Source organism: Phyllostomus hastatus, unplaced genomic scaffold (assembly GCF_019186645.2).
Source record: "Phyllostomus hastatus isolate PE091 unplaced genomic scaffold, TTU_PhHast_1.1 phas_contig_210, whole genome shotgun sequence".
NCBI lineage: Eukaryota > Metazoa > Chordata > Mammalia > Chiroptera > Phyllostomidae > Phyllostomus > Phyllostomus hastatus.
In genome coordinates, this window is record NW_025333737.1 from 38102673 (window position 1) to 38129411 (window position 26739).

Sequence of the window (26739 nt, forward strand, 5' to 3'; positions counted from 1 at the left end):
CCACCTCGCTGACCGGCCCCGAGTGGTGGTGGTCTCAGAGACCTCGCGGGGAACCGAGGGGAGCATGGAGCAGGGCCATGTGGCAGGCAGGTGCGTGTGGCCTCTCTCCGGTGCCCGGGGACAGAGCAGCCACCCTGCTGCGGCCCTCAGACAGGAAGCAGGCTCGCAGTGAAGGCAGGACGTTTATTCGGATTTTGTGCAACACTCAGCACGCCAGCAAGGGCAGCCCGCGGCACCTGGACGTGGGAGGCCGGGGCTGGTCTGGGCAGCCTCGTGCCCGGACAGGCAGCACCGGCCCTTGCCCGTGGGCCCCACAGCTGTGGGGCACCCGCAGTCTCGGGGTGTGGAGGGGCGGCCATGGTCAGCTTGGTCTGGACAGGTCGGGAGCTGCGTCCGTGACGGCAGAGACACCTCTGGGGAAGGACACAGGCCACACACGCTCGGACGCCCCTCTGGAGCCGGAGCTCCGGGACTGGCCCCCCCACGTGCTCCAGGGCCGCGGCAGCCCGGCCAGGCCTGGGTGGGCCCCCTGGCCAGGAGGCCGGCGGGCACTCAGGAGCGCTCAGGCCTCCTCCCGGGCCCCTGGCCACTGTTTGATCTGGCGGCTGTGCACCACCCGCAGGGCGCCCCCCGCGGCCTGGCGGAGCCGGGCGTCCAGGGCACCGTGGAGGTCGCCGGCCTGCACGTCGGACAGCGGGTGGAAGCTGAGGATGAGCTCCTGCCCGGGGGCCGGCCCGCCGCCTTCGCGGGCAGCCACATCCCGCCGTCGCCTGCGGAGGTCGGCGCCGACCTGGACTTTCAGGTCTCGGTTGGGCTTGGCGTCGTCCGGCTTCGGAGCTCCGGGCACAGCCTGTTCGGGCCTGAGCTCAGGGTCCGGTCTCTGCCCGGGCGCTTGGGTGGCCGCGTCCTCCCTGGGAGCGGGCACTCGGCCCCCACCGAGGGCGTCCTGTCTTGCCTCGGGGTGGCCTCCCTGAGCCCTGGCAGAGACAGCCAGGCGTTCCGACCGCCAGGACGTGGCCTGGGCCCCCGGCGCCGCCCCTCCCGACCTGCTGGGCTGGCCTGCTGGCCTCTGGTCCCGGCCCCCGCGCTGGGGCTCCACGCGAGCGTCCCCAGCCTTGGCCCCCGCTGCCACTGCGCCGGCCTCCTCCTGCGCGTGGGCCCCGGCGGCAGCCCCCTCCTTTCCAGGCTGGTCCTTCTCCTGGGAGCCTCGGCCGCCCACGTCCCGACTCTGCCCGGGGTGGTCCCCGGCGTCTGGCCTCTCTGGACCCCCAGGCGCCCCTGCGAGGTCCGACTCCGGGGCCCGCTCCTGCACTGCAGCCCCCTCGGGCTCGGCGTCGGCGCCCTGGCCCTGCCGGCCTTCCCTCGGCTCGGCCCGGGCTCCCTGCCGCTCGGGGTGGAGCACCCCAGGATGGCCCGCTGGGGCTCCGCCTTCAGCCCCCCTGGGGTCCTCCGGGGGGCGCTGGCTGTGTCCCTGGGGCGGAGCCGGGGGCTGCTCCGGGGCCCCGAGCTCAGGCTCCACAGGCTGCGGAGGGGGACGCGCCACCGTCCCCACGTCGGGGGCCGCCTGCTCCTTCCTCCGCGGTGCCGCCGCCCCAGGCTCGGCCTGCGCGTCCACTGCAAGGGGAGACACCGGTTCAGCGCGGAGCCGGGCGGGAGCCACTGACGCCAGGACTGGAAAAGGAACCAACTTGCCAGCAGTTCAGAAACGGGCACCACTAGAGTTGCCGGTCGGGACAGACAGCCCCGCCCACCCGCTCCCAGTTTGGGCCCCGCCCCCACCCCACCCCACCCTCCCAGTTCGGGCCCCTCCCCTCCCGGCCCCGCCCCTCCCCTCCCGGCCCCGCCCCTCCCCTCCCGGCCCCGCCCCCGGTGCACTTGCCCTCCTCCCCGTCCTGCCGCTGCTGGTGGATCTCCTTGTGCTGCTCCTCGATCACGGCCAGCAGCTTCTCCTGCTGGTCCAGGAGGCGCTTCTGCTGCACCTGCTGCTCCTTGATCACCTGCAGCAGCACGGCGTGGTCCAGCATCTCCGCCCGGCCGGCTTCTGGGGGTCGGGGAACACGGAGGGCGCCTGTGTGGGCCGCCGCGAGGTCACCGGAGCCCCGGCCAGGGCCTTCCCTGGGGCACGCTGCCGGCCCCTCTGGGGTCCGGCCGGACGGCGAGGCGTTCAGGGCGGGGGGCCTCCCGCGGCCACGCACGGGGCAGTGGCTGGTCTAACCGCCTGGCGCTCCCCCGGCCCGTGGCCAAGACGCCCCGCAGTCCCGGGGGCCCTAAGTCACGCCCTGGGCGCCCGCCGGAGCGGCCCCTGCGTGGCCCGCGCCAGCCGTCTGCGCTAGAGCGCGTTCTGAAAGGGAACGCTGGTGCTCACAGACCCCCCCCTCCAAGGGGGGTTTGAACACCAGCAGCACCGTCCCGCCTTCCCGGAGGGACAGCGGCCCCCCCCAGCCCGTGTGGTCCCACTCGGCCCGCCCCCAGGCCAGGGCGGCAGGCCCCGCACATGTGGGAGGAGGAAGGGGGGGCTGAGCCAAGGGGAAGGCCGGGTGGCAGGCGTGGCTGGGCCCAGCTGCTCCCGCTGCCCGGAGCCCAGTGTGGAGCGAGGCCCAGGCGCTGCGGCACCTGCAGCAGCTGGCCCGGGTGCAGGGCCAGGGAGCCATCTGCCTCCCACGCTCCGGCCCTGGGCCGGCGGCCGGCTGCGGGACGCCCGGGTGTGGGGCGCCTGTGACGCCTGAGTCTCAGCAGCGAGACGCCGTGGGGACGCTGCAGCTGGGCCGGCCGCACGCGCAAGTCAGAGGAAAAAGATACATTCCATAGGGAGAGCCCACCGCCCAGCGACGGCCCCGCCTGCTGGACATGCACGCGGGACATGCTGGCCTGTCCTCCCAACGGTGACCTCTGACCTGTGGCCTGCCAGAAGAGGGTGGGGTCGGCCTCCTCCGGGGGCTGCAGGGGACGGGCCCGTGAGGAGCACGCTGAGGCTGACCACGGGGAGGACGGGCCCCCCAGGCACCCGCCCGCACACCCTGAGGTCCCCAGGACGAGGAGCAAAGCCACGGTCGTGGGCCGGGCCAGTGGTCCGCACCCCTCCCTCTGACGGGGGAGGCACATGGCACCGTCCCCACAAGTTTCCGACTGGCCACCTCGGACACACGCCACCCTGTCCGCTGGCACCTCGGCCTCGTGAACGCACACTGGTCAGTGGCTCAGGGACGGCCCCGTGTGCGGCCAGCTCCCCCATCCCCAGGCAGGCCGGGCCCCGCCCTCGGAGGGCCAGCCCAGCACCGACACCAGGACAGACACAGAACCCAGGAGGGTGATGGCCGGGTGCCACCGGGACCACAGGGACCAGCCACGCATGCGGGGCGTCTGCCGTCAGGCCCTGCACACAGTGGGGCTGCACACAGCACCTCACCCCTTCTGCCAGGTGGGGCCCGATATGACCAGCGCCTGCAGCCTGTCCTCCAGTGACTGCGGGGCCACCGCAGGGCCCCGGAGGACCAGGCCACTCGGACGAGAGGGAGCGAGCCGGGGCCCCGGAGCACCCCGACCGAGGGGCAGGGTCCGGCGTGAGCACCAGCCCGACCTCGGGTCGCCAGCCCTCCACACACATGGGCCTGCCGCTGGGGTGCCCGCCCCTCGGTCCGTACCTGCGACCATCTTTTGGATTTCGGCTGCTCGTCCCATGGGGAAGCGCGAGGAGGAAAGGCAGAATAGGAAACCGTGAGAACGCTCTTCGGGGAGAGGACGCCAGGGGACCACACGGGTTTAGGCAGCAGGTCCCCAGCCCGGCGCCCGGCGAGCACTGGGGCTCGGAGACAGGGACCACGCGCCACAGGCGGCGGCGCTGCCGCGCCCCGAGTCAGCACACCCCGCCCCCCACGCCCTGGGCGGCCGGCTGGGAGGCGGGTCCAGACAGCGGGGTGTGTCCCAGGACCCCACCAGAGGTGGCTCCCCTGGGTCCCCACGCACAGGGCCACCCAACGCAGCGAGTGCGAGAGCTCAGCCTGGGAGACAGGGCCCTGGAGCCGGTGGGCCGCCAGGGAAATCAGGGCCGGCCGGGCGGCTGCCACTGGCTCCAGCCACGGAGGGGGGCGGGGCAGGGGGGGCCTGGCAGGGGAGGCTGCGAGGGGGTGCAGAGCCGGCAGCTGGACCCCGCCCGCGCTGGGCAGCAGGGTTCACAGCGAGTCTCTCTCGCTCGCTGGAGCGAAAAGGCGGGAGGAGCTCTCCTTTTGGGTGGGTGGTGGGTCTTCACCACGGTGACGTGAGTGTCCCCTTGCGCCGCCCCCAGCTAAGGGGCGTGGCACCAACCCTCCCCTGCAGGTCAGGAAGGCCTCCAGGTCTTGGAGAGCAGATGCCCCGCCCCAGCTGCCGAGAGGCCTCGCCTAGAACCTTCCGTGTCTGCCCTGAGACAGAGCGACAGGGCTTTGGGGCGGGGGGGTCTCTTCACTGGGACGGAAGAGCTGCCTAAGGCGCTTTCTTTTCCGCCACAGAAAACCGGGGAGCCCGGGACCAGGGCGGCCCAGACAGGGCCCCGGACACGACAGGCACTCGAGGCTCCTTCCGGGGCGGCCAGCGGTCTGGAAGGAAGGGGCAGCCGTCCCCCGGGAGTGCACAGCGAGAAGGCAGAGCCCTTACCCTCCAACTTGCTGCCGGCGTGCTCTCCGGCCTGTCCCCCCGCGAGGTCTCCGGCCTGTCCCTCCGAGTTCCTCTGGCCGTGGGGCTCTGCCGGCTGCCCAGCCCCAGGAGCCGGCTTCCCGCCTGCACGCACAGTGGAGACACCGGTTCGCAGGAAGCGCAGGAGGAGGGGGGCAGCAGGAGGCGCCCCGCACACGGCCCCTCCCTCCCACCGCACAGCCCACGTGCAGCCCGGCAGCGGCCAGGGAAGGGATGAACAGTGTTTAACGGCCTCCCGGGCCCCGGCAGCGGGCCAGTGTTCACCCCACAGCGGTCAGCAGCCGGCACCCGGCAGCGTGGAGCCCGTCGGCACTTGGTCCCCACAGGTGCCCAGACACATGGGAGCAGAGTGGCACTGGGCGTCCTGTGGTCTGGGGACGGCTGCACCACACCCGTCACGGTGGCCGCCGAGCCACCAGATCGGCCCCCACAGCCTCGGAGGGGCTGCCGCCCGCGAAGGCCAGCTGTGCGAGAGGAGAAGGCCCGGGCGGTCACCCCGACGCCCACGCCAGAGGGCCTGGCCGGCACTCACCGGGCTCCCTGTCCGCCGCCGCCGGCCTGCCTGCGGCCCCTGCAGCCGGGTCTGGCATCGGCACGCCGTCTGCTCTGTCCTGGGCGCCTGCCCCCGGGGCGTCTGGCCCCTCGGGGAGCCCTGCCTGGGGCGCTGGGTGCAGACCCCCACCGCCCGGCCTCTCGTCCTTCTCCTCCACGGGCTGCGCGGCCGGCTGCCCGTCTCCCTCTGCGGCCGGCTGGGGCTCCGCGGCCCCCACGGCCTGGGCCTTCCCTGCGCCTCTCCCGCTCCGGGTCCAGCAGGGGCGGCGCCACCTGGCCCTTGGCCCCAGGAGCGGCTCCGTCCACATGCAGATGTGCGTCCTCCTCCGGTCCTTCTCGGTCTTGGCCTTCGTCCACCATCACCTTGTCGTGCGGGACGGGGGGCTCGTGGCGGTGGGCCTCGCCCACGGGTGCCGCCACACCTGGGAAGACACAGGGGCGCGTTGGGGAGCGGGGAGAGGACGGCCCAGCCTCTGTCCCGGGGACTGTGACCCGAGTCCCAGGCCCGACAGCGGGCGCCAGGCCGGCAGCCGCCACCTCCCGCAGACCTGACAGCCGTCCAGCCGAGGGCTGACGCTGCTTCCAGGAAGTCACAGGACGGGCAGCTGCGAACCAGCTGCCTTGGCAGGACAACCCCCGAGCCAGAGCAGCCGGGAGGCAGGAAGGACCGGAACGTGGGCAAGGCCACGGTGGGAGAGACCCGCAGCCCCGGGGGCCCCCCGAGTGCCCCCTACCTTGCCCGGGCCGGTCCAGCTGGGCCGCCTCCTGCTTCTCCTGGGCGCCCTCCCGCGGGGGCAGGTCCACGGGGCCCTTAATCTGCGCCTGCTCCGCCTCGTCCTTCTCCCGCGGCGGCTGCGGCTTGTCTCGGCCGTCCGCGGCCGCGGCCACGCCTGGGTCCTGGCCTGCAGCACAGACCGGTCACTGAGGGGCTTTCCCTCGCAGCCACCCCACCCATCAGCACGGACCCAGGCGGGTCCCCAGGACGCAGTCACGTCCCCCAGTCGAACGGCAGAGCCTGAGCAGTCGGCTTTTCCTGCCCCGTCATTAGCAGCCAAGCAGCACAGAAAACTGTCACTTTTCACGTGCATTCATAACAAAAACATGTCAAAGTGAAATTTACACCTAACTGGCGCAGAAGAGGAGCACTCCCTGCAACACTGGCCGTCACCACCAGATGGCAGCACGGACCCGCCCTGGACAGCAGGGAGCAGCACCAGTGCGCCCACCACCCAGTGCGGGGGGGCAGGCTGCGCCGGGTCGCGACGGGAGGGGGGCGGGGGCTGGGCACCCGGGAACCGCGACTCTCAGCCACCTGCCCGGAGCGAGGCCCCCCACCCCGTCCGGCAGCCTCCCCCTCCAGAGCCGCCTGCAGGCGAGGGCCACACTCCTCCCTGGGAACCGCCTGCCGGCAACGCCTCCCGGGCGCCGCACAACGGGCATGAGACTTCCAACCAGTAACCGAGCACAGCCCTCGCTCCGCCTGCCGGGCGTCCAACAGGACGTGGCCGCGGGTTGTGGAAGACGGGAAACGGCCCCGTGTGGCTGGCGGTGAGACCCCGTGACGGGGGGCCGTGGGGATGGGCTGTGGGGGAGCCCCGCTCCAGCCCCCTCTCTCCTCGGAGGCTGGCAGCCGGCGGGACCCGGGAGCGGCCAGCAGAGGGCGCCCTGCGCCAGCCCAAAGCCCTGGCCCCGGTGAGCACCGGCCAGCTCTCGGGGCCTCCAGGCCATCACTTCCCGGGCTCGCCAGCAGTCCCCGGCCCAGGTAACCAGGCGCACAGGTTCCGAGTCTATGCCTCCTCCTGCCAGGCCTCAGTGGGTCCCACCTGCCTGGGGCAGTCCAGGCAGTTGGTCGGCGACCTTCCCGCACACCCAGAGTGGTGGCGGCGAGGGGCACACACGGAGGTGCCTCGGGCCGGGAGGTCCTGGGAGACGGCAGGCCGATGGCCAGTGACCCGTCAGACCCCCCCGGGCCCGGCGAGACGTCAGCAGCTGCCTGGTGCTGGCGGCCAGACACCTCGGGGGGGCTAGGGGGGCTGGGGGCCAGGGGGCCGGGGGCCGCCAGCACAGGCCGTCCTGGCTCTGCCCCGGGCGTCCCTGGGTCAGACGCACGGCAGCGTCCAGAGGTGCAGCGTCCGGAACAGCCTGCCCACCGGGACGAGGACCACCGCGCTGGAGGCCGGTCTCCCCGCCGCCCGCCGCGGAGCCCCACCGGGTCGAGGGGAGCACTGCTGCCGCAGCCCCGCCGGTCCCGCCCTGCTGCGGTGAGGCCGCCCACCAGTTCCGGGGGCGGCGGGGCGAGGAACCCGGAGCGCGCTGCAGACGGACACGTGCGGCTCCGAGGGCCCTGGGTCCTGCCGCCGCCTCGGGGAGCAAGCGGGAACCAGATGTGGCCACGGCGGCCGGCGTCCAGCTGAGCCGGCCGCGCCTCCAGGGCAGGGCGCAGCCGCTGGGGCTCACGCCGGGAGACCCGCCACCGGACCTGCCACAGCCGGCTCGGGAGAGAGAACGGCTCGGGAGAGAGAAGCCGGCACCCACGTCCAGCTCGGCCAGGGCTGCCCGCTCCCCCCCCCCCCGACACACGGGCTGACACGCCCGGCAAGGGCCCCGGCGGGGTGGGACCCACCCCTTCACGGGGACCTCTTCCCCGCGCAAACCGCCGAGTCTGGCACCAGCCACGGGCGCCCGCAGCTCCTGGCTCCCGGTGTCTCCCCCGGGAGCCCTCCTCCCCGCCAGATCTTCGCTGCTGGAAACCCACGGAGGGAGGACCCTCTCGCTACTCCTGCACAGGGCGGCAGGAGGACGCACGCACACCCCGGGCACACGGGGTGTGCGACTGGGACAGAGGCAGCGACAGGGCCAGGGAGCAGGGCCCCCGCCAGTGCCCCTGGCCAGCGCCTCCGCGCAGCCCCCTCCCCTGTCAGTCACAGGGGTAGGGAGCCCCCGCCCAGCTCAGCAGCCGCCCCTCCTGCGCCCCACGGGCGTGGGCACCGGTGGGGCGATGTGGCCTGAGCACCGGGCTCCGCCAGGCGGACTCGGCTGAGGGAGGGCGCAAGGGGCGTCACCGCCGCCGTCCAGGCGACACCCGGCCGAACCGTGCAGGCTCGGGGCTGGTGAGCGGGAGCGATGCCCACAGACTGACTCCCCCCCGGGGGCGCGGGGGTCCCGGCCCTGCTGTCCTGTCCGCTGCCCGTCCCCTGCATGCAGGTGGCTGCCCTCGGCCCCTCCCTCCCCCACACGGAACGGACGCAGCCGGGCAGGTGAGGCCGCCTGGACCGGCCACCTACGCTCTCAGGTCCCCGAGGGGCCGGGGCAGGGCCTGCCTGAGAGCCGCGTACCTGGGAGCTGGGCCGCCTCCGCCTTCACCACTCCCTCGGCCTCTGCGCGCCGGCCACCGGGGGCTTCCTTTCCCACGTCCAAGTCCACAGGGGCCTCCTCGCTCGCAGACAGGGTGGTGAGCGTGCTGACCACCAGGATGCCCAGGCCGACCCAGAGCACCACCTGCATGACACAAAGACCCGAGAGCAAGGGGGGACGTGAGCCCGGGCCTCGCCTCCCCAGAGAGGCAGGCGGTTGGACAGCAGAAGCCCACCCCCCGCCCCCACAGGGCACAGCAGGAGGGGCTGGGGCAGCACGGGTCTGGGAGTGGCAGGAAACAGTGACTGCCGGCTCGGGTCAGCCGAGGCCCCCCGTCCCACGGCCTCGCGAGGGACAGCGGGAGTCGGGGTGCGCGGCACCGGCCGACGAGGAGCGGAGCATAAACACTTCATGGGCTGGCTTCCCCCAAAAGGTAGCGGAAAGAAGAACACCAACAAAGAACAGGTGGGACAAACAGAAAACAAAGAGTGAGACGGAAGCTTTAACCCCCCCCAAATCAGTAATCACACCGGCGGTGAACAGTCCTTGACGCTCCTGCCCACAGGCCGGACGGAAACAAGGAGAGACACACCTCGCCAGAGAGGCCCCGGAGATCAACAGGAGTGCACCGAAAGAGCTACATTGTGCAAACACGGACCCCCAACAAAGCTGCATTAGCTACAATGTGTCGGAGGGGGCGGACTTCAGGAGAGAAGCATTTCCAAAGGTGAAAAGGGGCGTTTCGCGGGAAAAAGGGTCCCTTTAACGAGACACAAGCACCCTGAACCCGTTCGCTCCCAGTCACTGGGCTCCCCAGTGCAAGGTAAGAGCTGCAGAAGGACACAGGTCTGCCGTCGTCCTGACGGGAGTGGTCCTTCCGCTCCCAGAAGCACCAACGGAGGAAAGATTCAGGAGTCCAGGAGCGCACGGGAGTCCGAACACCGCGGCCGTGAACTCCCAGCAGGTGCGCACCACCTCCTGGCAAGGCGAGCGCCCACCAGGGGCCACAGGACAGGCCACCAGGCGGGTCTCAGCTGACGACACGGGGCTGAAGTCCAGTGTGTCCTCCACCCACACCCTGGAGAGACTCGCAGGAGACCCCCCAGGGCAGACGGAGGAGCCACAGGACCGACACGCCGCTATGGCCTGGGGGGGCCGCCGCCCCTGCCGCCCCCGGGGTGTGCGGCCCCTCGGCCGGCCAACGGGCCGTCTCGGGGAAAGCTGACCAGCCGACTGAAGGCCCGGTCAACGGCGCGAGGCCCACAGCAGGCAAGGCGTCCCGGAGGAGAGAGGGTGGACGCTTCTGCCGCCCGGCACCGAGGCCCAGAGGACGGCCCGGCCGCCGACACGAGCCCGCGCAGGCCCACGGCGGGCTGCAGGGGTGAAGCACACCCTGGGGCGGCAGTGCCGGAAGCCCCTGGAGCCCTGGTGCGGTGCGAGACCCCCGCAGGACACCAGAGGAAGCTCAGGAAAACCCACTGAGTCCGAGCAGGCAGGACCCCAGGCCGGAAGCCTCCCCACAGGGAATGGCCGACGACACGCGTGCACCGGGGGGCCCTGGGGCGTCCCGCCTGGGACCCGGCCCCGGCGCACACCACCCAGCAGCGAACGCGGGAGGGGCGGCCTCATCAGAGGCCCCAGCAGGATGGCGGGGGGCCTCCAGGGCGCGACCCACAGACAGGGCAGTCCCCACACGGACATACTCGGGGAGCAGGCGTTCACGCTGGGTGCTGGTGAGGGAGCCAGGCCCCCGCACCCCTGCGCCGCCCCGCCCGCCCGCGGGACCAGGAGCCCGGAGACGGCGGGCCCGCCCCGAGGCCGCCCACGCTCACCTGGGAGAAGAGCGTGCTCTTGTGCACCTTCCTGTAGATCAGGGCCGGGCAGATGAAGCAGATGAGGCTCCCCATGGTGGCGCCCGTGAGGCCCAGGATCGTCTCCACTGGGGACGAGAGCGCCGGGAGGGGTGAGCGCCCGGGGGCTCCGGGAGGGGCCTGCCCCGTCCCCTGGACGCTTGGACTGCGCAGGCTCAGCAGCCAGGTTGGTGGGGGGGGGGGGGAGCCTGTGGCCGCTCCCTCCCGCTGTGGCGTCTGTGCCTCAGTTTCCTCACAGACCCAGCCCCGACCCTCCCTGGGGGCAGAACCGCCGCTCCGACTGCTCCCAGAAGCCAGCCCAGAGAGGCTTCTCCAGGGCTCACCTTTGACCCCCGCCCCCGCCCCTGGGGGCGGCTCCAGGCCAACCCCCTGCCCTGCTGCCCAGCGAGTGATGACCGGGCAGGGGCGTCCCGGGACGTGGGTGGAAGCCAGGAGGGCAGGGGCCCCAGGTTGTGACCTGGGGCGGGCGCACACAGTCCCACTCAGCGCCCGGCGGCGGTGAGCTCTGTCTGTCCAGGGGCCTCGGGCAGAGCCCGGGCCACCAGGGGGTGGCAGCAAGGGGCCGCGTCCTGGCCGCTGCCCGCCCGGGCCCGGTCTCTGCCCAGCGCCAGCGCAGGCCCCTGGAGCAGCCGCGTTCGCCCAGCCTTTCTCCCCACCGAGAGGCAGGCCGAGCATCCCGGGGCTCCACAGGGGACCGGCGGGGGGGCGGCCGGGCGGCCCCACTCACCGTTGGGGATCAGGATGCCGCCGACCATGGTCCCGAACACCACGGCGAGTGTGAGCGCCTTGAAGCGCAGGGGCGGCAGGTAGCCCCCGGCGGCGAAGGTCCCGTCTTTCTGCTGCGCGGGCGGAAACGAGATGAGAGGCCTTGAGACGCCGGGGCCCACACTCCCCTCCGAGCCGTCCGCTCGGGGCTCCGCACGGGGCCCACGGCCACGGGACGTGCCCGCCACTGCCCTGCGAGGGACCAAGGGCCACGTCAGGCCTGGCCTGGTGCCTGCCGCCCGCAGCCAGCGAGGGGCAAGCCGGCCCGGGCGGACAGCGCATCCTCCGGGGCTTGGCCTCCGCGTGGGACGCCGTCTCTGGTGGCAGGGCCCGCGGGAGGCGGCGCGGACCACGTGGGCCTGTTCCGGCTGTCCCGGGGCCGGGGCGTCCCACCCGGGCGTCCCACCCTCCCCAGTCTGGCTGTCACCCCCAGTCCCGCAGCCTCTGCACCACAGAGTGGCCTGGGCAAGTCAGGTGGGACCTGTGCGGCCACCGGGAGTCCCTGCTGACGCCTCGGACCAGGCGCCCGGACCTCCGGCCGGGGACGGGACAGCCACCACACAGAGGGGAGCCGCGGGCCGGGCCGCGCGCATGAGTCAGTCCCTGTTTGTTCTGGTGCCATCGCCTTCCTCCCAGATTGGGTTAAAAAGCCCTGATAGAAGACTTCACTGTGACTGAACCCTCTTCACGTTTAGCTCGGAGAGCACGCCCGCCGCCGCCCAGGACGTGACAAACGAGCAAAAGGCACCAGGAGAGACGGGCGTGGAGCCCGGGGAAGCGCGGGCCGCCGCCCCGCCCCCGCGCTGCCGCCCCGCCCCCGCGCCGCCGCCCCACCCCGCCCCCACCTGGCGCTCGAAGAGCAGCGTGTTCAGGGCCTGTCTGCAGGGCAGGATCATCATGGGGAAGCCCACGGCCACCGACATCATGAAGCCGGCGCGGACCATCTGCGTCACCAGGTTGGAGGGGAAGTGCATGAGCACGTTGCCGGCGATGGCCTCGGTGAAGCTGACGTAGCCGAAGAACCCCACCTGCCGAGGACGGAGCGGGGGCGGTGAGCCCGGCTGCCCCCCAAGGCCCGCCTCCCGGCTCGCCGACGGGTCCCCCCCCACCCCCCGCCCCGGGGACGGGCGGGCACCGGAGGTGCGGGCCCCGCACGGCTCCACGCGGGCGGCGGGCGCTGAGCAACCGGAGCTGCTGCGTGGTGAGCAGGGCGCCGCGGCCCTCGTGCCCTGCCCGCGGAGGGCGGGTCTCAACGCGGCCTGAAACCTCAGCCGGGCTCTGGGCGCCAGCCCGCCCCCGCCCCCGTGTCGGAGACACCCTGCTGGCCCGAGCCGCGCAGGCCGTCTGTGGACACGAGGACGCCGCAGCCGCGGGGCTGGGGGCGCAGCCGCGGGGTACTTACGACTCCGCCCGCCTGCCGCAGGCCGTGCCCGGCTGGGGGGCTGGGCCAGGGCCCAGGCAGCACCGCCCATCACGGCGCACCCCCTGGACAGGCCACCGAGACCACCAGGGCGGCCCGGAGTGGAGGTGCAGGACAGGCCCACCTGCCACCACTGGGCTCAGGACGCTGGGCAGGGGACCGTGAGGACACTGGGAGGCGGGGGCGGCCCTACCATGACGTAGAAGAGGGTCACCACGTGGAGGGAGGAGGCGAATATGGAGCTCATGGTCTTCACCGAGGGCTCGTCCAGGCTGTCGTATGTGGGCAGGACCTGGCTGCGGGGGAACAGGGGACTGTACAGAGCAGGCTCCGGGGACGGGCATGCCCGCCCGGGCCGTCGGCCCCGGGGCCCCAGCCGGGGTCTCCGACACCCCCCACCCCCACCCCCACTGGCCACCGTGTGATTCCGAGCCAGGATGCTGCCCCGGGGCGGGGGCGGGGAGCTGGGGGCCCCCGGGACTGGCTCCCTGCAAACAGGACAGGTGCCGCAGAGTGAAGCCCTTGCCCACCGCAGCGGGGGCGGGGCCGGGCGGGGAGCACAGGGCCAGGCGGGGGGCCGGGCGGGTCCGCGCATTCAGGGGGCAGGAAGCGGTGCGGAGCGCTGCTGTCAGAGGACTGGAAAGTTAAACAAACAGGAGCCGCCTGGACGCGCGCCCGCGCCAGCGCCCAGCGGCGCTCAGAGCCCCGGGGATGGGACGCAGGAGATGACAGGAGAGTGGCTCCCATCCCCCGCCCGCCCAGGGCCAGCCGCGCAGGGCTGCGGGCGGGGACGGGACCTGTCCGCCCGGTCCCCGAGGAAAGAGGGGGACGCGGAGGAGGTGGGGGGCCGCCCCAGGAGGAGGGAGCTGCACCGGGGGCGTCCACACAGGAAGCAGGGCCGACGCCGTGCTGACGGTGGCTGCTCTGTGGTCCCACCCGCCCGGGTCCCAACAGGGCTCAGAGACACAACTCAAGGCTGCCGTGGCCAGCGCCACCCCACGCCCAAATCACACAGGCCCCGAGGCGCCGGGAGGAGGTGCCCCAGGAGGTGAGTGGGAGAGCCCAGCCGTGCGCGGAGCCGACCCCACGCTGCCTTTGCAGAGCGCAGCAGAAACCGGGAGGGCACAGGAGGGCCCGCTGCGTCTGCCTCAGAGCAGGCAGCCAGGACAGGGCGGAGACCCGCTGCCGGGAGCTGACACCCCGCCCCCCCCCACTCCTGCGTGCAGGCCGCCGTGGACCCTGCGGCCCAGGCCCTGCAGCCGGGGGACGTCCGGGCCCTGCAGGGGAAGCAGCCCGACCGTCCGGTGCCAGCCAGGCCCCGGGGCTGCAGCAGCGTCCCCACGGGGGAGCCCAGCCTGGGGAGGGCATCAGGCCCGGGCCCGGGCCCAGGCCCAAGGCTTCCTGCCCTGGCCGCTGCACGCACGGAGAAGCCCTGCCCCGGGGGCTGCGCAAGGGCAGGCAGGGAGAGCCCAGGCACCGCCACATCCCCATCGGGTCCGCGCCCCAGGGACCCCTGACGGCGGGAGCCACAGACCCCCACAGTGCGCGCGGCCCACCTCACAGTCCCTCGTCAAGCGGCCCCCACGGCCCAGTTCACCCGAGTCACGGGGAGCTGTCCCCACGCAGCCCGACACAACGTGACGGGCCTAACAAGCAAACCCAACAATGTGCATGGGCTGCCACGTGGCCACCGCCCGACAGACGACCACGGGGTACCACTAACAAAGCCCACTCTGCCCCAGCTGGTGGGGCTCAGTGGATTGAGCACTGGCCTGTGAAGCAAAGGGTCGCCGGTTCGATCCCCACTCAGAGCACATGCCTGGGTTGCAGGCCAGGTCCCCAGTAGGGGGCGCGTGAGAGGCAACCACGTATTGATGTTTCTCTCCCTCTCTTTCTCTCCCTTCCCCTCTCTCTGAAAATAGATAAATACATCCCTTTAAAAATCTTTCTTAAAAACAGCAAACTCAAGACAAAAGGGACACTGGTGACCAGGAGCCCAGCGACAGAGTGTCACTTCCGTCACCCACGGCGGAGGAAACTCCAGGCAGGAGAGCGGCGCCTGCCCCAGCGGGAGCCGCGCTGCCAGGGGCGAGAGGGGGCGGGGAACACCGCCACAGGCGCTGCCCGTGGGTGCGTGCGCACAGGGCGAGCGTGTCTGGTGCCGCGCCGGTCAGCGGCGGGCGCCAGCGTGCCCGCGAGCGCGGCGGGAGTGGGGAGCCGCTCTGCCCGCGCCCGCAGCCCAGTGGTCTTTTTCCGCCAGCACCGGCCTCGCACGTCTCTCCCGGGAGGGGGCTGGCTCTCGCTGCTGGCGGCGAAGGCGGTGCTGCTGGGGCCCTGGAAGGGGGCCGGGCCGGGCCTGCCCGCGGGGCGGCGCGCCAGGGGAAGGCGAGAACGCTCGCTCGCAGGGCCCCCGGCAGCGTCCCCGAGGCGGCCTGCAGGCGGTGTCTGTGCAGCTTCTTCTCACGTTCTCTCGCAGCCGGCTCAGCGCTGGCAAGTGCCTGGGGCGCCGCCATCAGCTGGCTCGGGCTGCTCCCGCGCCCCAGCCAGCTCCTCCCGCGGGGGGGCGCCCGGCACACTGGGTGCTCTCGCCAGCAGTGCCGGCGACGGATCGGGAGAGAAGCTGGCTTCTCTGCACAGAGGATGTGTGGACTCGGAGCCGCCCCTCCACCAGGGCGGGGGCCGATGGGCGGGGGGCGGGGCAAGATGGGGGGGCGCGCGCAGGTCACGACGGAACGGGACCCGGCTCCCGCGGCCTGTGCTGGGCCTCTGAGGAGAGAGGGCGAGGCCTGGGACCCAGCATCCGCCCCACCCCCAGGCCCCCCCCCACACAGAACAGAGCCCCCCGGGGCCCCGGGGGCGGGCGGCACTTACGACTGGCAGGCGAAGGACATGCCGAAGATGGGGATGCAGCGGAAGACGCCCTCCCAGCGGAGATAGCTGACCCGCTGCAGCCACTGCCCACCGAAGAGGCCGTGCTTGAGTGAGGACAGCAGGACCTGTGTGGGGGGGGGGTGGTGGTTGGTGGTGCTGGGGGACCAGCCGGGCCTGCTCCCCATCTCGGCCCGCACACACCCGCACAACAAGCCGGGGGCCGCCAGCTGGAGGCCGGGGGTGCGTGCCTCCCCGCCCCCGGTTCCCCGCCTGCCGCTGGCCGGGAGCCGGCCGCCGAGTGCTGCCGAGAGGAACACCCGCCGCGGGGCCCGCCTGACGCTCGGGGCGGCGGCCGGGGCAGGCGCCACTGAGCCCGGCCGTGGGCAGCGAGGGCCACCGCTGTGCCCAGTCTGTTGCCGCAGGGACGGGTGGGCCCCCCAGCTGGACAGGCTGTCCCCCAGCCCCACGGGGACAGGCTTGTGGACGGCAGTGGTGGGGCAGCCCAGTGGGCCAGCACTCTCGGCCGAGGGCTGCTGGGAACGCACGCCGGTGCTCCGTCCTCGAAGGAAAGCCAACCAACCGCAGAGCCTCCCGGGCTCCATCCCCAGGGACGCCCGTCCTGACCACGCCCACGGGTGGGCGGGCAGGATCCCAGTGTTCTGAGTACCCACTGCTCTCGGGACCCTCCCATCCGGTCACTCGGAAACGCTCACATGAAAACAATATCCTGGACTGCAAACCAGAGGGTCGCGGGTTCGATTCCCAGTCAGGGCACAGGCCTGGGTTGCAGACCAGGTGCCCAGTAGAGGGCATGAGAGGCAACCACACACTGATGTTTCTTTCCCTCTTTCTCCCTCCCTTCCCCCTCTCTAAGAATAAATAAATAAAATCTAAAAAAAAAAAAAACAATGTCCCCTGTGACCATTCCTGGTGCTGTGACTCCGCACGCCCACCTAGAACTGGCCCCAAACATGGGGTGCGGCCTCACCCTCCCTGCCCAGGGGCCCGGCGGAGGGCTCCCGGGGTGGAGCCTCCCGCCACCCCCCAGGCCCCCGGCTCCCCCGCGGCACGGCCGGGGCGGCGGCGCGCGGCACTCACCACGAACAGGAAGGTCAAGTAGAAGAGCAGGGCCATGGCGCTGAAGGACTGGATGGAGGCCATGAGGTTGCGCTGCAGGCTCAGCGGCAGCACGATGCACAGCGACACGGAGAACAGCAGCAGCGCACGCACGGGGCCAGTCACCTGGGGGCCGAGCGCGGTCCTGGGCGGGCGCCGCCGGGGAGTCCCCTCCGCTCACCCCCCTCCCCGGCACCCGGGCCGGGCTGCTCCGGTTCCCAAAGGGCTGAGGCGGCGACCTCAGGCGCGTGACACGAGAAAGCCAAGAAGACCGCAGACCCCGAGAGGCCCCCTACCTGAAACCCAAACAGCCGCGCGAAGAAGCTGGAGCCCAGGTCGCCGATGACCACGTAGAAGGCGACGCAGGTGCCCAGCATCAGCCCGATCATGCTGCGGGGAGGGAGGCGGGGCTGTGGAGGCCGCGGGCGGGGCGGCCTCGGCTGCAGACGGGCGCAGGCCCTGCTCCGGGCCTGTGGTCCCTCCGGGACGCGGACCGGACACTGAGCCCGGCCAGGCGGCCTTGCTGCGCGAGAGCTGCGACTGCGCGTTCCCCCGGATCGATCATCATAGAGTGACACCCCGCTGTTCTTTGTGGGGGGCTGGGGGGGGTCACAGTCTCCTCTCCACAGGAGCTCCGAAAGTCGCCGGGCGCCGCGAGACTGCCCCGTCGCGTCGGGAATGGCGGCCCCAGAGCTGGGAGCCTGCGGGTGTGGCCTCCCGGCGGCTTTTGCCCCACAGAATTCACTCCAAAGGGAGGGCACGGGACATGTCTGACTCAGCGCTGCCCCGACGCAGCCCCGTTTGGAGGTGGGGGCGCCCCGGGGTTGGGAGCGGCCCCGGGAGCTCCCCACAGCTGGTGGGGGGGTGGAGCCCCACTGCCTTCTGTTCCCGGGGTTAACGGGTCCTGGTCTCCCTTCGTGAGGCCTGAGCAGGGCTTTGACCTCGACACCCATCATGTGAAGCGTGCGGTAAACCGAGCGTCCGGACACGTAGCAAGTGCACGTGCGTCAGAAGCACGCCGAAGTCCCAGCCCAGCCCACGTCGGAGGCACAAGCCTCACCCGGCCACGGGGGCCGTGCTCCCCGCCGGCCACGGCTGCGGGGGACGGAGGAGCCTCCCGCAGCGGGGCGCCGCCTACCTGGTCTCCACCAGCATCTTCCCAGCCTTCCCGTAGGCGTGGAACGCTAGTGCAAAACAGAGAGAGAACCGCACTCAGCCCCACGGCCCCACGGCCCCGGGGGTGCACAGGTGGGGGCGCGCCTGAGCGCGGCGCGAACGGCAACCCCGCGACAGCCCGTGGGTCCGGCGCTGCCCAGGGGTCGGGGGACGCCTCATCATTGTGGTGCCACACTTTCCTCAGGTCCACGGTCAACAAACAGAAACCACGTAAAATAGGAACAAAACAAGGAAAGACAGGCAGGTTGGTTTTTCACTCAAAAAATATTTTGAAAAAAAGGGAAAGAAGAAAAACTGTCCCTGCAGTGGCACTGCTACCCCGCACCGCAGGCCGGACGGAGGCCTGCCTGGGGGGAGTCTGCACCCCACACAGGTCCCTGCACGGGACGCCAGTCAGGGTCACACTGAGAACCTCAGACACGAGGAGCTCCGGGCAGCGGACGGCAGCCCGAGGCCGCACCGTCACCAGGGGGCCCACCGGGCCTCTCGCAGGTGGCCGTGGGGCTGCACACGCAGGATAGAGACGGGGGTCTGCGGGGGTCTGGGCACCAGGGAGGTGCGCTCCTGGCTGCCCCAGACTCTTCCCTCTCCAAAAGGACGCGCAGCGTCTACCACACACTCTAAACACCCAGAGAAAGTTCCAGAACACACCTGTGCCCTAGACAAAGGGAAGGGGCTCTCCGGAGCCAAAGGACCAACTTGGGAGGGGGCGTTTCTCCACCCAGAAAGACGCAGCTGGTCCCCAGAACAGCAGCCTGGGGGACTGGGGCCCCCAAGGTGCTGCCCATGCGGAGAGGGGCCTGACATCCAGCCTGCCTGTCTCCCCCCTTTCCTTCACGGGGGTCACCCCCACACGCTCACACCACACCCCCCGCACCCCACTACAGACACCCCCACCCCTTTCCGGGTATCAGTCCCTCAGCAACCGCCAACTCCAAGTCTCAGATACGAAGCATTGTATCAGCGCCCCCAGCCTCCTGCCTGGCACACCGCCGGGAGGCTGGGGGGCTGTGTCCTGCCCTCTGGTTCCTCTGGGGGGCGACCACAGCACCAGACCAGGGTGGTGGCAGGCTGAGCAGGGCCGCAGACAAGGTGGGCAGACGACCCGGGGGCCCGGGGACCACACACACACGGGCCCTGAGGGGCGGGCGGCACTCAGCCGGCGGGTCTGGGGCGCAAGGCCAGGCACCTGGCTGCCCGGCACTGCCGGAGCACTCACCCAGGCCCGCGTAGGTCCTCCGCTTGCTCAGGCTGGCGGCCTTCACCAGGAACATGCAGGACTGGTGCGTCATCCACGAGCAGAACGCCAGCAGCAGGATCCCCAGGAAGATGCCGCACTAGCGGGCCGAGAGGAGGAGAGAGGCTGACAACGCGAAGCTGCCGTGTGCTCCCCGCACACCGACCACTGCGTCCACCGCGTCCCCGGAAACCCCTCCGCCGCCCGCCTGTCCCTGGAGACGCCAGGCGCCAGCTCCGATTCACTCCCGTCCCTCGTACGAAAGGGACCAGTCCCTGGACATCTCTTTCCCGCCCCGCCCCCTGCCCCCAGGTCTGAGTGCCCGCTCCGCACGGCACCCCCCAAGTCTCTGCACATGCTGCCGTGCGCCGCCCCCCCAGCCACTTGGGCCGGCCGCTGGGAGTGGTAAACACGTTCTGGACGCAAGAGATTAAAAATGACATTTGCGCCTTTCTTGTAAGTTAAACACACACTTAACCATCTAACCCAGGAACTGCACTCCCAGGTATTTACCCAAGAGAAAGGGCAGCCCGTGCTCGTGTAGGGAAACCCGCGCGCCAGCGCGTACAGCAGGCGTCTCTGCGACCCAGAGGCAGGACCCCACCCGAGCGTCCTGCGGGGGCTGAAACTGCACTTCGGCCCCAGGACCCAGCTGTCTACAGACGCGGACGCGGCGTCCGAGCCTGTGCGCCTGCGCGCGCGGAAGAGCCCCAAACCGGCGGCGCCCTGTGCCGGCCGAGGTGGGAGACGAAACGAAGGGCGGGGCGCTCTGCGGAGAGCGCGGCACAGACACTAACACCGACCGCACCGTGCAGTTCTAGTCACGTGGAGTTCAAAAGCGGGTCTCCCTGCTCCCTGGTGCCGGCGGGCGGTGGACCCCTTGGGGGGAGGGGCGGGCGGGCGGGGGGGCGTGGCAAGGCCGTGTGCCCTAATGTGAGGGTTAGTGATATGTGCTTGATCATTTTATAAAAATGTATCAACACTGCCTCTAAAATGTGTGCACTTTTCTGTACGCACTGTATACGGCAATAAAATATTAACTGTTTTAAAGTCTCCCTTCACTATATTTACTTATTTATTTAACCCTCGCCCAAGGATACACTTACTGACTTCAGAGAGAGGGGGAGAGAGAGGGGGAGAGAGAGAGAGAGAGAGAGAGAGAGAGAGAGAGAGAGAGAGAGAGAGACATTGACGTGAGAAACATCGACTGGTTGCCGCCCGTGTGCGCCCTGACCCGGGGTCGAACCCACAACCTTCTGATGCACGGAATGACATTCCAACCAACCGAGTCGCATCAGCCAGGACAAAATGTTAACTTTTTAGAAAGTACCAAAATTACTAAAACCAACCACCCACCCACCCACCCAACCACAAAACGAAACTTCTAAAAACTGACACGGGCCCTGGCTGGCGTAGCTCAGTGGATTGAGCACGGGCTGGGAACCAAAGTGTCCCAGGTTCGATTCCCAGCCAGGGTACATTCCTGGGTTGCAGGCCATAACCCCCAGCAACCGCACATTGATGTTTCTCTCTCTCTCTCTCTCTCCCTTCCCTCCCTAAAAATAAAATAAATAAATAAAATCTTTAAAAAAAAACTGACACGGCTGCCACATACACAGAGGACGCCCCCCAAGCTGCTCGCTGACCTCCCGCTGCGCTCCGGCCACGCGGCCGCTGCCAGCCCTAACCTCCCTGGGCTGGGCGCCCTCGCCGAGCGCCTGGGCCTGGCCGTGTGTGAGTGCGCCGGCAGGCGCCTGCGCCCCCCCCCCATCCACGGCAGACGCTGAGGTCTGCGCGCGGCCACCTCGGCACCTTCCACGCGGGCACCCAGGCTGCCAGGCCTGTGGGGCAGACCTGCCAACTACATCACCCAGAAGGCAGTTCTGTACCCGGCAAGGCGCAATGCACGCTGGGGCCTGTAGTCCTGCCAGGAACGCCCGGCCAGATGCCGCCTGGGAGGGGCTGGCCTCCCGCCACTGCCCACGGGCTGCCCTCCTCCTGCCCACACGCCCACCAGCCAAGTCAGACGGGCTCTCGCACACACAGGCTGCAGAGCTGGAGGTGGGGACTGAACACCCCCAGATTAAAAGCATTTCTGTTGCTAGTTTTTGAAGAGATTTTATTTTATTTATTTTTACAGAAAAGGAGGAAGAGAGAAAAACATCCATGTGTGGTTGCCTCTCCCGCGCCCCCTACTGGGGACCTGGACTGCAACCCAGGCACGTGCCCTGATGGGAATCGAACCTGCGACCCTTTGGTTTGCCGGCCGGTGCTCAGCCCACTGAGCCCCACCAGCCAGGGCTCTTCCGCTATTTTTACTCAAAAGACGCTAGGCATGAAAACTACAAAGTGTCTGTTCATCTAAAATTAAACTCCTGGGACCCGTTTTCAGTTTCAAAATATCCACCTTATTTTCATCTTTCTGCCTATGTGGTTTCGTCCCGTCAGACTGGTCTTGGCCGACGGGACAGCCGCCCGTCCCCCAGGGGGCCCCAGTCCTCAGCCGCCCTAACCCTCAGGCTGGTTCTGGTGGGCAAGGGGGGACCGCGACCCCGCCCGGGGCGCACAGGGAGCTGAGGAGGGGGTCTTCAGGAGAGAAGTTACCGGATTTACCAAAGTACCAAGTGCCCGCGTATTTGTGGATTAAGCAGAAGTCAAACGGACCCACCCGCCAGAAACGGTGCCTCTCTCTCCTGCGCGATTGCACGATGCCATGACACTACTTTCTTAATGTCTCGGATTTGTTTCAAGTGTCTCATGTGCATGCCGCGAACTGTGCAGATCTAAAGTGTATAGACACCACCGCGGCCTTTGCAACCAACTCGGAACCCGCGCCCCTGGCTCCCCGCCCGGGGGCCCGACGCGCCCGCTTCTGCACGCCAGTGCAGCCGGGTCGGAGTTTGAGAGGACACGGCGCTGACCCCGCGGGTCCCGCTGCGTCTTCCGGGGATCCCTGTGCGCCCCGTCTGAAGTTACGGAGTGGGAGGACTGACGGCCTCCTCACCGAGCGACTCAGCCCGCAGACCGCCCCCCCCCAGGCGCGGCCGCACAGCGCCCCCGCCCGGCCCTGCGCCCACCCGACCCGCGGCGCCGCGGAGCGACCGCGGCCCGCTGCACTCACCTGTTTGAAGCAGAAGGGCATGGTGAGGACACTAACCCCTACTATGCTGTTCACTATGTTCATGATCAGCCCCCAGTTGGAGGCGGCGGCCGCCGTCATGGCACGGGGTCTGGGCCCGGGGGCCCGGGGGGCCCGGGCCACCACTGGGCGCGAGGCCCTGACAGGGACGGGCGGCTGCCTGGAGGAGGCGGCCTCGCGCGAAGGCGGCGGGGGCCGTCAACCTACACACCCCGCCAGGCCGCGCAGCCGCTTCATGGCATCGTCCACCGCTCACTCGCTCCCGCGCACCGCCTCCGAGTCCCCGCGCCCAGACCCGGAAGAGCCGCCGGGTGCCAACCAAGCACACACCTCCGCCCGGCTTCCCGGGCCGCCGAGGCTCACACTTCCGCCTTCCGCGGGCTCCCCCGCCCGGAAGTGACGGCACGGAGGCGGGGGCGTGGGAGCAGGAATGGGTGGGGCCTACTAGGGAACCGCGAGCCTCTTCGGAGGCGGGGCCTTTAGGGGCGGGGCCAGGAGGGTCGCAAACCAATGAGCGATGGGCGTAGACGTGTGGGCGGGCCCTTGAGGGGCGGGGCCGGGGGGGCCGGCCGGCCAGGGAGCTGTGCACCTGTGCAGAGCGCCGCGCCGGACACCTCGCGAGCTGGGCTCTTGAACGCCTCTTTGCAGGGGCTGGAGCTCTAGGGACTCGCCCGCAGAGCTCCCCTCCGGAACAGCAGTGGAGGGCAAGAGGGAGAGGGCCGCGCCGCGCCTTCCGGAGAGAAGCGGAGTTTCAAGGACTCATCTTGGCAATTACACCCTAGGACTGAAGTCAGAGGGTGTGTTTGGTACCCTGGGCGCTGGGGCCGGGCCTTAACGGTCCAGGCCGAACCCTTAATCTGTTCCAAGAAGTTAGCACCTACCTTTTACGAGTGAGACGCTGAGGCACAGAGAGGCTTGGTGATCCAGCTAAGGTCACAAAGCTTGTAAACGGGGAATGGGGATCTGCCCCGTGGGCCAGCGCCCTTTAGCACTGCACCCAACGCAGTGGGAGGAGAGAATCCAACAGCCGAATGTTAAAGGTCTAGGAAATACTGCGAGAGCAGGAGAGGTAGAGACCTACATGACCACAGAAATCTGGACGGGCCTCAAGAAGGTGGTGGTTTCTAGTCTGGACCTTGAGAGCCAAACAAGACCAGAGAAGAAGCTGGATTTCTGGACTACACCAGGGAGCAGAGCGGCCTTCCCAGCCCCTGACCACCTCCTCCAGGCCGCTCCACGAGGGGCAGACAAGCCGCCGTGTATACGCCACTGTTACTCTGGACTCTCTTGCATGAAGCCGAAGCTCTACCCTATCTAATACAATAGCGTATTGGGGCAGAGCATTTTGCATTTTAGACTTTTATACTAATGGACCTGCATGTATAAATTCTTTTTTTTTTTCAATCCTCACCCGAGGATGTTAGAGAGGAGAAGGAAGAAAGAGAGAAAGAGGAAGATCTGTGTGAGAAGGAAACCAATTGGTTGCCTGCTGTATATATCCCGACTGGGGATCAAACCTGCGACCTAGGTATGTGCCCTGACCAGGAATCAAACCCACGACCTTTTGGTGTACTGGACGGTGCTCCAACCAGCGGAACCACCCAGCCAAGGCTAGGTATAAATTCTTCTGCAATTCCCTTCCCCCCCACAACTTTGTTTGCAAAACTCACCATTATATCACAGATTCTCTGAGTCATACATTCTCACTGTCCTATGGAAATCCATTGTTTAAGAGACCCAGAATTGCCCCGGCTGGTGTGGCTCAGTGGACAGAGCGCCAGCCTACAAACCAAAGGGTCGCTGGTTCAATTCCCAGTCAGGGCACAGGTCTGGGTTTCAGCCCAGGTCCCCAGTAGGGGGCGTGCGAGAGGCAACCACACATTGACGTTTCTCTCCTCTCTTTCTCTCTAAAAATAAATAAAGCCTTTAAAAAAAAAAGAAAGAAACCCAGAATATATGTGTCCATTGTCCTGCTGAGGGCACCAGACTTGTTTCCAGTTACTTGCCGTTATAAACGGTGATGCACGAACATTGCGATACTTGTCTCCTTCCTCTGCTAGAGTCTCCAGGGCAAACACCCAGAGGTGGAAGTGCAGGTCCAAGCCCCTGCAACCCTGACCTTCCTGGATATCGCTCTTCAAAGCGGTTTTAAGAGTTCTCGCTGGTTTACATCAGAGGCTGGAAAACTTCTGTAAGGAGCCCGATAGAGCACATTTTCTGCTTTGCAAGCCATACGGCCTGTGTCCCAACGGTCACGTCCGTCTCTCTAGCTCACATAAGCAAGTCTCTGTGCCAATAAAACTTTATTTACAAAAGCATCGAGCGGCCAAACTCGACCAGAGGGCCAAAGGCTGCGGACCCCTGCTCCGCACTGAGAGCAGCGTTTGCTGCCATCGGTTTGGCCTTCCAGGGGGCAACATGCAACCTCGTTCTGGCTCCGATTTGTTCTCCCTGATGCCAAACGAGGCTAGTCGTCCGCTCGTGGTTTTACCGTCCATTCCCGTTTTTCCACGGAAATGTTCATTCATTTCCGCCCATTTGTCTAAGTAGCCGTCTGTCAGTTCTAACGAGCTCTGGGGAACTCTGTCAACGTGCTCGATCGCTAACGAACCCCGCGCGCCCTGCTCTGGGTCTGTCTGGTGTCTCCTCGTGGTACCAGTTTTTCATTCCATCCTAGCACATCTCTGCGGACCGGACGGCTCAGGCGACACAAATCCATCACCTCACAGTTGGCAGAACTCAGTTCCTCCAGGTTCAGGGCATGGGGGGACCCAGGCCATGTTTTCTTGCCCGTTGTAAACCAAAGGCCGTTCCCAGCTTCCAGAGGCTCGTGGCCCTTTTCTTACAACGTCAAAGCCCCAGCAGCAGGGGGTGGAGGACGGGCCACCAACGGCTCCTCACGTGTCCCCACCACCCCGACCCAGCCGGGAAAGATTCTCCGGTTTTAAGGATTCATGTGATTACACCGAGCCCATCCGGATAATGCACCATAATCTCCCCATCCCAGGTCTGCAACCTTAATCCCGTCTGCAGAGTTCCTTTCGCCACCCAAGGTGCCGCGTTCCTGGGTTCTGGGGACCGAGCAGGGGGCGCACAGCACCGGGGGGGTGGGGGGGCGGCCGCCGTTCTGCCTGCCACACACGTTCTGAGATTCGGACGATGTGTCTCTAGCAGAAGCGCCCCAGACGGGACGCCACTGAGTCTGGTCAGGTGCAGCTGCGGTGTGTCCCATGACCGTAACCCTTGTCACTCGGTTGGACAGGCTCCTCCGCAGTCACTGCCGCCCCCTGGTGACGGCTGAGTGGTTTGTGGGGAGTGCGGCCACTCGACACAGCCCCGTCCTTACCAGACCCGCGGTCCGGTGGTTCACTGTGTCGTATCCGCGGGGACTCCTGGTTTCCCGTTTTATTCCAGGGGTGATGACCCGTTCCCATCGCTATTTATTCTCTTTTCAACGTTTTTATATAAACCTCTGTTACACATTTTTCCAGTTATCACTTAGAGCCCTTATACCCCCCTTCCCTCACTGTCATTCTGGTGCCCGAACTGCCCCAGAGGAGGACCACGCGGGCCCTCCAGTCGGCCCCTGTGTCCTTTCCTGCGTCCTTGTCCCTCTCTGGGCTCCTCTTCTCCTTCTTGACCCACGAGCTCTTCCCTTCCTGCCTCGTCTGGTTCTTTGCCCGGAATCAGCCATTTCCCCAAGGAGCCCTGGCTCCTTCCCATGGAGGGTGGGAGTGGGGACGGCGATCTGGGCCCCGGGTGCGCGCCCGGCAGCTGCAGGGCCGTGGCTGCAGGGCCCCGCGCTGCACGGAGCTGGGAGACGCGTGTGCGCACACACACTCACACCCAGGCTTCTCCCCATGTGTGTCCACACACGCTGAAAGCCGCGAGTCCACCGCGGGGGCAGCGCCTGGGTGCTGTGGCCACCCAGCCCCACCCCCTGGACCCCGGATGGCCCTCAGGTGTGCGGGTGGACAGTGGAGCCGCGACCTCCCCTGTGGTTGGCTGTGAGGCCAAACGTAACAGTCCCAGCGAGGGCTGGACGCTCTGTCCCTGAGAGCACCTTTTTGGGCAGCCCCCCAATTCTTTGTCAGTGTCTCTGACTTCCAAACCGGAGACCAGAGTGGCCCCTTGAAATGAGTGTCAGAGACCCAGGGGCGTGGGGTTTCATCACCCCAGCGAGCGGGGGTAAACGGTTCACTCCAGGCCTGTGGCTGAGTTGTCCAGAAACCCCAGGACCCTGCCTGGTCGGGTTCTGCCTGAGGCTGCCCCAGACCCAGGTGCAGCCCAGACCTGTGGCCCCTCCGCCGGCCTGCACGCCCCTCCGCTGTCGACGCCATGCCACAGCCTCGAGGAGGACCGCAGGCCCCGCAGGCAGGAACGGCTCTCCTACAGTGTCAGCAGGGTGAGGGGCCACAGGTGCAGACAGAGCCACAGAGCCCTTCCCGCGGCCAGGCCACCAAGGGCCGCGTGGAGCCACCATCCATGCAGGGTGTCTCAGGCCTGCATCCCCTTCCCACCCCCCACCCGTCCCTGGCCTAGGCTTTCTGGGAGGGGCAGCGGTGGGGGC

The 26739-nt window shown here is 68.6% G+C and overlaps 1 protein-coding gene across 1 annotated transcript; it reads right to left on the reverse strand.

Moving 5' to 3' along the window:
• Positions 1-169: 169 nt before the first annotated feature.
• Positions 170-22554, reverse strand: SLC38A10 (solute carrier family 38 member 10). The gene is given in 18 exon segments (XM_045836188.1): positions 170-1614; positions 1880-2041; positions 3642-3665; positions 4630-4752; positions 5201-5454; positions 5456-5642; positions 5955-6122; positions 8556-8718; positions 10407-10513; positions 11173-11284; positions 12056-12238; positions 12824-12926; positions 15502-15626; positions 16600-16743; positions 16914-17007; positions 17756-17801; positions 19013-19130; positions 22152-22554. Coding segments are annotated over 18 exon segments (3264 nt in total). The 5' UTR covers positions 22251-22554; the 3' UTR covers positions 170-562.
• Between the last annotated feature and the right edge of the window lie 4185 nt (positions 22555-26739).